The sequence below is a fragment of the Aplidium turbinatum genome, chromosome 13 (assembly GCF_918807975.1).
Source record: "Aplidium turbinatum chromosome 13, kaAplTurb1.1, whole genome shotgun sequence".
NCBI lineage: Eukaryota > Metazoa > Chordata > Ascidiacea > Aplousobranchia > Polyclinidae > Aplidium > Aplidium turbinatum.
The window spans coordinates 14,738,422-14,751,209 of record NC_137484.1 but is presented as its reverse complement, the minus strand read 5'-3'; the positions used below and the strand labels follow the sequence as shown (position 1 = coordinate 14,751,209).

Below are 12,788 nucleotides of genomic sequence, written 5' to 3'. Positions count from 1 at the left end.
GTATTTACGTTTGTTGTCTGGGTGGTGATCAGAGCAAATCAGCCGTTATTACATTGATTCAACGTCTGCAGACGCTGTAAATGTAAAAGAACTGATTTGTTAGCTGGGCAGTTGATGCCGAATTTGAGCTTGAATTCTCACACGTACTCGTGATTTTACTTCATTCGTTTCCTCAATCGATGACATGAACCTCCAGACTATTCTAAATATTTTTCTCACCGTAAAACAAGAATATTGTCAATAAAGAAGCAAACTACATAGTCCAGCACTTGCAACAAAAGAACGAATAGAGAATTCCATTCAGCGACAGCCCAGGTTGTGATACAGATATATATAAAAAAAAACAAAAAAACAGTCATGCTTCAAAGATATCATCGATGCACAGAAATACAGCAACAGCTTTACGCAACCACTGCTTATGATTCACAAGCATCGATACGCCGCGACTACTCATCTCAGGTTAAGCTGGTTTAAGAATGCAATGATAAAGCGGCTACACATCTAAAATACAACATGATTAAATTAGAATTCAACACTTTTTGCACTGATTTAAACATTTGATTTTAGCCTGTGTTATACAAATTGGCCCACATAATCTTTGCATTACAAGAGTTTTCAGTACAGTTTGTGTGCGGTATTTAGTCGTTTATAATCTGCAAATTGTTTCAGGAAGTACAGTGATCTCATTTTCAGTACGATCATGTGTGCCAAGCCCACTGCAGTAAACTGTAATACGAGCAGTGCGCAACAATATTTTACATGAAATGAACGACTTCATTGCGCAATTTTGTAGCTTTAAATCGCAAGATGCAGTTAGAAAACGAATTATTGGGTCATCAGTATTTTCAATAACTTGTAGCAATCTTCCCTTCTAGAAATTTTTTTAGTGAAAATCATTCTTATTGGCGAAAAAATGAATGTAAAAAAACCGCCATAGATGTTATGCAAAGAGCATATTCATTAAAAAAACAGTTTTCGTTTACATCGTGAATGAAGCTAGATTTTTGCGTAATTCGGAACATTACGATTCACGAATGCAAAGCTGGCTTTGCTGGTTTTCTTCCACATACTCGGATGCCGACGTTTTTCTGGTGTGAAACCAAGTGCAAAGCAATTGCCGAAATTGAAATTAGTAGTAAACAATATGCTTGGCGAACAAGCATGTTTTATCTCCCTTACCGCCACCTTACAGTTTTTAGTAACTAAACAGTTTTACAGAGCTGGCGCCAAAGTCCGTGACAGCTAATCTGTAGTCGTCCGCAGTTAAACCGGCTGCAACGGATACATGTGCAGGCATTCTTACCGACTGGCCTGGCTCAGCAGCTAAGTGTTTTAAAAATTCGCCTTCTTGTGAATATACAGACAGTCTATGATTCCACATGTCCGCTACAACGATGTTGTCTTCACTGTCGACCGACACCCCGTAGGGCAGGTCCATCTCTCCTGGGTTACTGCCTTTCATTCCGAATGACCTCACCAGCTCGTTATCTGTGTCGAATATCTGAAGACAAAGTTATTTGATCAAAATCGTACACAACTTCCCCAAAATGAAACAAATTAATTTTCTGAATTCTGGCCCACCGTTTCGAGGGTAAGAGTGGTGGAAGACTTGCAGGTTGGGGGAAGATTTCCTGTCACGTTTTGGTAAAAACAAAATACGTTACAGTTTTCCTTTTTTTTAGTGAGGGGGCGTGACTAAGTACCCCCCGTGGATCCAGTGTTGGCCTATAATACGATTTTAACTGCTGAAATTTTGCAAAATTGCCTAAAGAACTGCTTTTGAAAAATGTCACATTCAAATATCTTTCTGAATTTAGTATTGATAAATACTTACGCTTATTTTATCAGTCCAATCAGATACAATAATGTTATCGTTGCTGTCGACAGCAACACCAACAGGACAATTGAAATCCCCTTCTAGTTTATCAATTTGCTGTCCACTGGCGGATATAATTTTTACTGCATTGTTGTCTGTGTCCGTGACGATAATTTCACCTGAAGCGAATCAATGACTGTAAGTAGCTGACAGTTGATTTAGTTTAAAATATGCACCATGTCAGATATGTAGCCTCAGTTATTTAATTTAAAAAAATATGGGTTATCTACAACTAAAACGTGGTTTGTGAAACTATTCAGTTAGAATGTTGTTAGGCTACATTTGTAGGCTACTTTCATAATCATGTTAGGCTGTTTGCCACTCCTCACAGTGTTTTCATGTCACCTCTATGTAATCAAACGGAGTAACACGTAGGCTACGCAGGTAAGCCTTAAGCAGGCAACAAAAATATAGCCGATTGGTTAACAGCCTAGTCTTAAAAGTGTAGAAACGTAGGTTGTATGCTACACAACAACGATTTAGAGGCACACAAACTAAATGTGCACATTTTGAATGGGATAACTCAGAATTGGTTTATTGATAAACTTGTATCTGTGAGTTAGTTTGCAGACAGACAGGAATAGGCGGCTTTTTAGCAGTGAGCTTAAGAAAAATATTTACGTTTCGAGCAATGCAAATTAATTTAATCAATGAACTACTTTTCATATTAATTTGGTAGTTGCTAAACTTACAAAAACGGAAATCATCAAGAATGATACAAAAAATTAGTAAATGAAAATATTTACCTGATGATCTGACAGCAAGACATTTAGCAAACTTGAACATATTCTTCCCGTGTTCAGTCACCAGTTTGCCTTCCTTTGACCACACTGTCACACAATTTCCACTCGCCACCGCTAGATGACCTTCTGGAGTCTCGTGGATCTAAATATACATTTTATAAAGACGAACGAGCCTAACATGTAAAATTGCATCTTTTTATTAAATTGCAAACCACGTAGGCTACATTACATCAGTCAGCAAATATTGACTTCAGCTAAAACCAACATCATAGGTTCATAGGCTATAACATGATCGTTTTTATCCGAAAACATGGATTGCACATGAAAAATGACAGCGTTACAACCTTGAAGTTCATCACTGAAAAGCGATTGGGCTTCTTCAGTATTGGCCAATGCAGTAGTAGCCTACCTTAAGGTGGTGGTATATCTGCTAAAATAGTCTCAACACCTATTAAAAATCAAACATAAAGCAACCATGCTTTGCTGCTGGTAATAACTTAGCCAGCAAATAGATGCATTTTCGCATTAATTTACAGTCTGGGAAAACGTGAGCAAACCTGATAAGGCTCAAATTGTTTTCCAGCTTTCGTTGCACGTGATTGAAATGATTTCAGAAGACTTCCATTTCTGTCGAACGCTTGAATCAACCTTTCTTCTTTATCTGTCACCACCGACACGTAGCATGTGCCCGATTTGCCAATGTGGACGCCAAACACATTCCCAGAGATGTGAAGCTTTCTAACAAGAGATGTCATCCATTTAGTTTGCTGAATTGAAAAATAAGCTTCGCAACGCATGAAAACATAGACTGGCCGAACGTTTGTCACTAGGATAACTTCGGCTACTGTGTTGACCTGTTGCCATTTCAATCTCTAATCAGCCCACGCCCCACAGCCAAAATACTCCACGGTTCCACTCTCGGGGTGTGCGCTTGAGCAACGCATTCTAATGACTGCTCTCCATTCAGCAGAATATGGATGGAATAATTCCCCGGCAACAACACTTTAACAGTCGGAAACGTCACTCTGTCAATCTCTGTAACCGACCCTGCGTCAAAAGCTTCTACCAGTATGCGAAACTACCAGGAATAACCTACGAAGGCTTTGTCAGTCCAAGGATAAAGATTCAAACCAAACCATTCATAATTTGGAATATACAATATAGAGCCTAGGCTTTAAATATGGCACTAAAGGATGTATTGTTTATAGAATAAGTATATGCAGCCTAAGCTTATGTTACTTTATAGACTTTGGAACAATCCAAGTTTTGGCACTTGGTCCAACAGCAGACATTTGTGACTTTTTTCGGCGAGACCTGAAAAGAGAGAAAGATTGCATTTACATGTGATTTGGGTTTAACTTAAAGGATGGAATGTCGTACATGAAGCTAGTAGAAAATTGGTAGAACTGATGATGAAAATACTTGAGATTTCGAAACGATTGCAAACTTGACTTTAACTTCTGCTTGTTAGATGGTGTTGCCTATTTTCTATTCGCAGATGAGTAGTGTTGTAGATTATAGCATACTTTAATTTTTACTATTCTGTCATCATATAGACAGGACCGTTGAGATAATTTTGACCCGTTACAAATGAGAGCCCGGACAGCTTTTAAACTAGAGACCTCCAAAGAAAACAATAGAATTACGCGATGTCAATGTTGTTATCAAGGCTCTTAAAATGATACTGGGCGCGAACGTGTTTTTTGGATCCCCAATCAACGCTACTTCTTATAATCTCCAACACATTGTAGCTAACTGGCTAATAACTAGCACATTGTAGCTAATTAACGTAGTCTAAGTTTTTAGGATTTGCATTATGGTGACGAAAATATTGCGAGTAGAAGATTGCACATAGCTCGAAGCTGTAGGATTTGGTGACATTTTGATTGCTTGGACTCGCAAAGCAAAATTTACGAAGTTTACTGAATAAGAAAATTTTGCCATTGATTCAAAATTATTTCCGCAAAAGCTATAAAAAAATTTTTATTGTAATTTGGAGCACGGAGAATGGACTTATCGCAAACATCAACCAAAAATATAGTCAAACAACCCTGTCACTGAATGACTGTACGTGTGTACGAGTTCTACACAACTGCTATGCGAAAAGTAAATAAAGTTAGCATACATGCATCTACTTTCACTGTAGGCCTATTGAATTTTTCACCATTTCTGACACGATAAGGCCTTTTTCGAAAATTTTCGAAGATACAGTTTAGTTTTGCCATTTTCCGGGCTCACGAAAAATTCCGAATACCAAACAAACTTATAGAAATGGACTGTATAAGTGGATAATGCGCCTGCATAGTTCATGCTGTGGTTCAATGTTGCCGCGAAAAGTCGAACGTGTTGGACTAGGACCTCGCTGTAAAACTGTGGCTGCTTAACAACCTGTAGCCTATGCGGGACAAATAATTGAGTTTGGCCTGCTTGTAAAGTTATTTGATTTTTGTAGATATTGTTCTTTGAAAACCCAGACCGAAGCTTTTTTTTTTTTTTGAAAACCCAGACCGAAGCTGCTCAGGTGAAAACGGTAGGCTATTTGTAAAATTCTACAGTAACTTTACGCTAAATCAAGCACAGGCCAGCAGGATCACAGACTCAAGGCAGTAGCGTTGAAAGGGGGTAGCCTACTTTTGGACCTGGGCTCTAAATGATTTTGGGGGCCCGTAACCTTTCCAAGGGGCCCGGGAACTATAAGAAACCATCTCGCATTCTTTCTTGATTTGGAGGGCGAGGATTTCATTGGTATCGGCACAAAAATATCCTCTCAACAGCCCTGACAAAAGGCGAATCGACGTATGTCGTTCAGGTAACCGCTTACACTGTAGAACCAAAATAGCAATTTGAAAATCGAAGAAACAAGAAGTCTAATAGACTTACGTTGTCCCGTTCTTTTTTGTTTCGTTACCGACAGGAGCGATGCACTCAAGGTCAGAGCCACTGTCAACAAAACCGCTGCTTGGGGTCGAAAGTTCTGCTGGTGAATTATTTTTCAGTCTGTGGATAAACAAAAAATTGATTTGAGTGATTTGAGTAGAATTTGATTTCAAGAGTAGATTATCTTATAGGCAACAGCAGTACAAATCCAGCAATTTTAAAAATTCTATGTTGTTTGATTTTCAGTGCAAGCACAGTGGAGTCCTATTTCCGTTAGATTCGGAATGCCCAATGCTTGCGCTAAAATCAAAGGAGATAGTTTAAAGAGTAGTTAGCAAGCTTGCTAATGCCAATGCAATACATCTTGTCATACTATATTACTGTATATAGCTACAGTTTGTTCATTTTTGACGAACAATAACAGTCAATTTGACGTTTTAGTTCATCTAAGCGTGATGCCTTTTGTTTTACACAAAATAAAATTAGCTTATTTGGTAATCCTGATAACTTCTGATTGACTGTTACATCTGGACAGGTAAAAGTTGTTAGATTATTAAAAAGCAAGGTAAAAGCATGTGCTTTTAGCTCAATATTAATCTATTCTTTGTTGAACTAAACTTTCTTCTTATTTTTGAAAATCAGAAGAATTGAATTGAGATGATCACAAAAGTAAAACACTTTCCGTATCAGCTTTGCTTGAAATGCTACTCTGTTACACGTTTTAAATTTAGTTGGTGCGTCAAGGGTAACACACAGCAAAAAGAGAACGTTCCATTTTCTTGCCATACCAACTGCAGTTTTCCAGTTAAACGTACCGAAATTTTGTGTTCTGTATCTAGAGTTTCACTGCTACGATTATAGCTGCCGAGTAGGCTTTCTGCTTGTATGCTAGATGTAGTTGCAAATGATTCTTTTTAAGCTACAGTGTAAACTCAGTGTTTAGCCTTGAATCCGCATGTTACTCCACAGCAAACTGCCTTGAATTTGGGTGTTGCTCCATACCGTGGTAAGACTAAATGACAGAATCACAACTCACAAAATGACGTTAGTTGGGCAAGCTCATTGTTGACAGATAGAAGAAACGACTTGCAAATGTTTGTTTGCTCTTTCCAGACTACTAAGTAAGTCAATATGCTCAAATAGTGCAAGAGCAAGATGAGGCAACTATTGGACGTTAACAATCAACTGATATAGGCTACATCGTAACAGGTCTGAATGCTGAAATGTGCAATAAAATTGCAGAATAGACCGTTCTGAAATGACGTCAGGCTTCAGCTAGATGCTTGCAAGCAACTGAACTTATTTAGAAAAACAGCAACAAGTTATGCTAAAGACAAACCGAGGATCTCATTATCATTTCATTGGATTCGATTAGTTTATAAACCTCAGCGATGACGTCACGTGTGTGCAATTAATAATAAACAAGTAAACACGCAAACTTGGGTGATTTTGTGCAAATATCCCACTGCCAAGCCTATATAGTGGAATAAGGCAATCTCATAATAAACTTTGTGTGGTCAGCCCAGTAGCGTAGCCAGGAATTTTGAAAGGGGGGGTTTTGACCACCCAGCGGCGGGGGGTCCGGGGGGCCTCCCCCAGAAAATTTTGAAAAATTACTTTGAATTTGGTGCATTCTGAGAGCATTTTCAACAAAAATGTGGGTACGAATATTCCTGTAAAATGGTGCTGTCCGGTAGCATAGCAAAAGGATAAGATCAAGTTTTCTTCGGCATTTTTCGGAAATAAAGCTTAGTCTCTGTGTTTTCTTGTTGCTAATTCCTGGCTGAGATTTTTGGTATTGGCAAAACTCGCTCTTTTAATGCAATTTTGTTTAAAATTAGGCAATTTTTTTTTAGACTGAAAGCATTATTCTCAATATCGTGACGTCATACGCGTGCCAAAGGGGGGAGTTGTAACCCCCAAAACCCTCCCCCCCTTGGCTACGCCACTGGGTCAGCCTATGACATGTTGTTGAAAAATAAAGACTAGCATTGAGTGGGCTAATATTTTTACTCTCCAGTAAGCTTCTTAAAAGGGTTGTTTGGTTTCGATTCTATTTTTAGGAAATCGAAGCACTTTTATTACGTCACCGAAAAAAACAACAACACAAACGCATGCCAGCAGAGAAAGTGCCAAAATTTCAAAGTAGGTCTCCTTGCTCCATATGAAGGCTTTAAGAGTTTTCAAAAATCAATTTACAACATTTTGAATATGAAACGAAATTTCGTTGTGAAACGTAAGGTTAAAATCGCTCGGTCTTTGTCGTTTTGATCGCCCACGTGTCCAGACTTCAATTGAGATAGAAACGCATCTAGACTTCATTAATGACAGAAAAATGACAAAAAATTAGTTTTGTCCGAAATTTCAAATATCAGTGACAAAAGCAGAAATCACAAACGTAAACATCACAAGCTACATCTGCACGCAACAAATTGGTGCCAACACTACAAAATGCTGAATTTTCTCAGAATAATCTCATGAAAAAAATAAAATGTTACTTTGTAAATTCGCATTATCTTGTTTAAAACTGAAAAGCAGTAGGCTTTTCACACTTAAAGTATCACACTAAATCAGAAAAATCAATTTATTTATAGAGGGTTTGCATAACTAATTTACTATACCCTTAGCTCATCACTGAATAGCTTATTAGTTTATCCCTGAATATCAACATTGTATAGCCAGTGGCTTACGCAGGGGGGGGGGGGGGGCATTAGGCCATGCAAAGTAGCATTAGGCTACCGATACTCTTGATAAAAAATGTCAAAAAGTTATATTGAACGTTCCCTGCCCCCAGGAAGAAAACTCTACGTAGGCTACGTCACTGAACGTACTCTCAATACTCTTAATTCATTGGGTTAAGTAAACTAATTACGTCGTCTATGCAAAACATTATATGCGACTTCAAGAGTGTTATATCATATCTTTTGTTTTCAATACAAAATCCAAAATCTATCCAAACGAGTGAACTATAGTTGCTGAAAACAAAAAAAAAATGCGCAAATGAAAGCTGAGTGTGGTAAGCTAATTAACACATTGACGTAGATTACTGATTAGCAAAGGGCGTTTTCTTAATTCGTTTTCATTTCGATTCGAAAAAAATTCGAATGCTCCCCCTTCCCTTCAGAAAATCCTGCGTTCGCCCATAGCTTACTTGCTGTACAGCATAGTATCTCGCTATTTCATTTCAAATTGGAAAGAAACCGAATACAAACCTCTTCACCGAAAACAACGACGTTTCTAAAATTTAGTATTGTTAGAACAACCACTTTAAAAACAATTAAAGTATGCTAGATTGCTAGCCTATATCAATAGCGTACACCAGGGGTCACCAATCTTTTTTGCATGCGGGCCACTTTGGCACTAAGGAGAGCTGTGGCGGGCCGCACTAATAAAATTTTAGGTAGGTTGACTCTTATGCTAGAAATGAACGCATTTCGTGCCCAGTATTCAGCGTTACATGTTGTTAATATTTATGTTAGAATACCGCGGCAACAAAATTAATCGAACAACGCTACTGCCAGGCCAAGCTCCTTTAACAACACTTTTGACTTCTTTAACAATGTCGAATAAACGAGGCCACTTGTTTTGCGCACTTGTAGCGAGGCGAACGGTTTCATTAGAATATTCATCGCCAAGCAAGAGTGATGTCACTTCGCTTCGCAAAAGATATCTTGCAATTAACAGTTTCAGTAACCAAACAAATGTTTGACACATCGCAATACAGGCAACAACAGTGACCTGCTATGCTGCTAACATATCAGCGAAAAATAGGCTCCAATAACGGGGAGAAAGAAAGTAGGCACCATAAAACAAACACTTGTAGAAATTACCGAAAAAAAAACCGTTTCTATCGTAACTCATGAACGGTGTTCCTTCTAAAAAAGCAATGAGTTGGTTCTTCATCTTTTTGTGAGAGTCTATAAAACCGTATTTCTTGATTATTTGACAACTGTTACTTGCGGTGCTTATCAGCATGGCAAGAATTGTTGATTAACAACATTTTGCAGTATCAAACTAAATATTTTCATAATTCAACCAGAAGTTGTCTTTTGAAAATACAACCATAATAGGCCTACAACCAGAAGCTGTCTTTTGAAAATACAACCATAATACAACCAGAAGTTGTCTTTTGAAAATACAACCATAATGCAACCAGAAGTTGTCTTATGAAAATACAACCATAATGCAAACAGAAGTTGTCTTATGAAAATACAACCATAATACAACCAGAAGTTGTCTTATGAAAATACAACCATAATGCAAACTGAAGTTGTCTTATGAAAATACAACCATAATACAACCAGAAGTTGTCTTATGAAAATACAACCAGAATTAATACAAACAACACCTGTCAGAAGATATTTCATTTTATTGATACAACCAGAAAAAGTCTTTAAATTTATATATGATACTTTGTCAATTTATTATAAATTGACTTGGCACACCGGCCTATTTTGCTAACAAAAACTTGCTTAAAGGGAACACTGCTTGTGAAACACAATAAGGGTGAAACGCACACTAGTGTTTACATGACACTCACAAACTTAAAATAAGCAACCCTATGCTCACAGACAATTTCGAAATTCGAAAACAGACGTTTTAATCAACCGCTGGGACAGTGTGGCTGGACATCGCATTGGAATAACGTTGAGCGACCCCCACCTAGAACTACAATCTGAATGGTCGGTGGAATCGTATGCAAAGCAAAAATAATATGCTTCCCGGAAAGTATTTTTTACCTTCATGCTCATTGACTCCTCAAGAAAAGTATTTTTGATTATACTTGTACGCTGATACCTTCCTCGGGCCGCAGCGATATAGCGTGGCGGGCCGCATGCGGCCCGCGGGCCGCCATTTGGTGACCCCTGGCGTACACTATAGCATAACCTCTCCAAAATGGGTCTGCAATCGAGACCTACTCAAAAACAACACACTTTCTCAGACAACACATCAACCGTTTGTTGCATTGATTCAACGTCTTTAGACTTTTGTAAAAAAAACGGTTGACTTGCTGTCCGGGTTGAAAGTTATCAATTCTGAAACAAAGAAGCTATAGCTGCAACCAAACATCGAGTTCTAAAGTATCCTACAAAAACAAGGACTAGAACTAGCACAGCAAACGATGATTCAACATGCAACATAATTAATTTATCAGTAGGCCTGTTGCTGTTGTACCTTACACTTTAGTTTAGGTTTAGTCTATTCACGCAAAAGGTGTATTTTCGAATGGTGTAGTGCACACATGTGCAACCGGCGGCCGCGTTTTACTCAGCATAATGCTGAAAGTGTATGCTGTATACCAGCCTTCTCGAATTATATTTCATTGTTTTCATCCTTGGGCGTAGAATCGGAATGAGGGAGTAATGAATCGTAAAAACTTGCATGAATCGTACTAATTCCCCGGCAACAAGACTTCAACAATCGGAAATTTCACTCTGTCTATCTCGGTGACCGGCCTGCGTCAATGATTCAAAGTCTAGACTCTATAGAAGTATGTGTAACTGCCAGGATTAAGCTCTGCAAGAAGCTTTCCCAGTCCGAGGATAAAGATTCAATCAATCAAACAGTGTTGCTGTGCAAAGAGCATAATATGCCACTATTGTTTTCGAAAAGTTTTCAGGGTTTTGGAAACAAAAAGTTGTAATGACAAAGTAGAGCGTACTTAAATCTGTTTCTTGATTTACTATTTTCATAAAAAAAATCGTATTAAATTTTCTTGTAAAAAATTGATACGGCCTGCGTTATCATTCAAAGTTTCGTATTAGGCCGCGAGTAAAAAAAAGTTGCACATGCCTAGTGTACAGTGGCTCGACGCCAAAACATTTGTAGAACACAATCCAACCAGCAAGTAAGCCCTTTTTAAATTGATCCAACGTCCGCAGACGTTGAATGGATGCACTAATAGGGCTACTTCGCTGGCAGATAGGCTTTCATACCTTCCAGCAGAAATTCTATTAAAGGTGTTTGATTTCAGCGAAGGAGAGTTGTAATCACTGGGAGGCAGAGACAATTCGGTGTTGCCGACTTTCGAATACTGTTGTGAACTAACAAACATCGAATATGGACGCGGTGCAAGGGAATTGGATTGACGTCTGTTTGGGGCAGGTGATCTTTTCATGATGATTTTTACTCCAGCAACAATGTTTTTTTTTAAATGAATGTCTACAAAAACATGATTTTTGATAACCCTTGTGCTTATTTTAGGCAATGAAAGCATAATAAAAGTTTTAAGACGTTACACTTAACCAGTCCTAAACATTTTTGCCATTTGACCAGTAGACTGATGTAGAATCCTTCTCTGAGACAATTTTGGGCTACCAATGCTTAAAACGACTGACTGACTCAAGCAGAGAAAGTTTGAAATTCAATTTTTGGAAACTGAACATGGTGTATCACTTCGTAGATTCATGTTGCTGCTTTACCATGCTGGTTGAGTAGTTGGCTACCCTTGAAAACTTTTACTGAGATACTTTTCTCAAAATACCATTGATTAGCAAATCGAATTTCATTTTTGCTCTAAGCTTTTCAAAGAATATTCAGCTAAAAATGTAGGCTACAAACCTGCATAAGCTACAGGTAAACTAATAAAAGCATTCCGTTTTTTACTTTAGTGCCATTTCAAGACGTTAGGCTACATTAAAAAAAACAAAAGTTGCTTTCACTCCAATAGACAGCTCATCACAGCTTCTCATTAGGCTACTAAGTCTCGACAAGCCAGTTATAAGTTGGCGCTAATGATCAGCAACATTTGTCATGTTGTTTTGCATTTAAATCACGTTTTACGTATTTTCACTTGCACACAAAGAGGTAGCTCTTGTGCTGCAGTCCCCAATTCACGTCTCTCCTTGATTGACCTTTTTCTAATCATATTTACGTCGTTGATTTTTGTCCTTGAAATTATAGACTTTCTAACCTTTCTTCGCAACTAACCTGAGAAAACCTTTTTGCAGATTTGGTTTATGATTTCGTCCAAGCTGTAGCCTACCTACAAAGCGTTGTAGCCTACACAGGTCACAAGGGCTCAGACCACACAAGAACGGAAATGCTGATTGCATTTGAGTTTTAACTTAAATAATGGAATATTCTGCCTATCACGCATATGCTATATTTGGTTTTAATATGTCATCAGGCGATGTTGCATTGCGGTAGCAACAGAGTTTGTTAAATATCTCTTCTGAAAACTCAGCAACCAATTTTCAGTGGTTTGTCTCAATCCTTACAAAATTAACGTCACATAAATAGGCCCCTTACAGAAAAAAAATGTATGAACTTGCAAGACAACGAAGGGCCTA

The 12,788-nt window shown here is 38.1% G+C and overlaps 1 protein-coding gene across 1 annotated transcript; it reads right to left on the bottom strand.

The window, feature by feature from the left end:
• Window positions 1-257: 257 nt before the first annotated feature.
• LOC145781677 (uncharacterized) lies at window positions 258-12,364 on the bottom strand. Its single transcript, XM_082593352.1, has 8 exons — window positions 12,280-12,364; window positions 11,491-11,658; window positions 5,500-5,680; window positions 3,859-3,933; window positions 3,177-3,357; window positions 2,623-2,761; window positions 1,835-1,995; window positions 258-1,501 (listed from the first exon to the last, which is right to left on the bottom strand). Exons 1-8 carry the CDS (start codon window positions 12,362-12,364, stop codon window positions 1,196-1,198), a joined length of 1,296 nt encoding a protein of 431 aa, XP_082449478.1. The 3' UTR covers window positions 258-1,195.
• Between the last annotated feature and the right edge of the window lie 424 nt (window positions 12,365-12,788).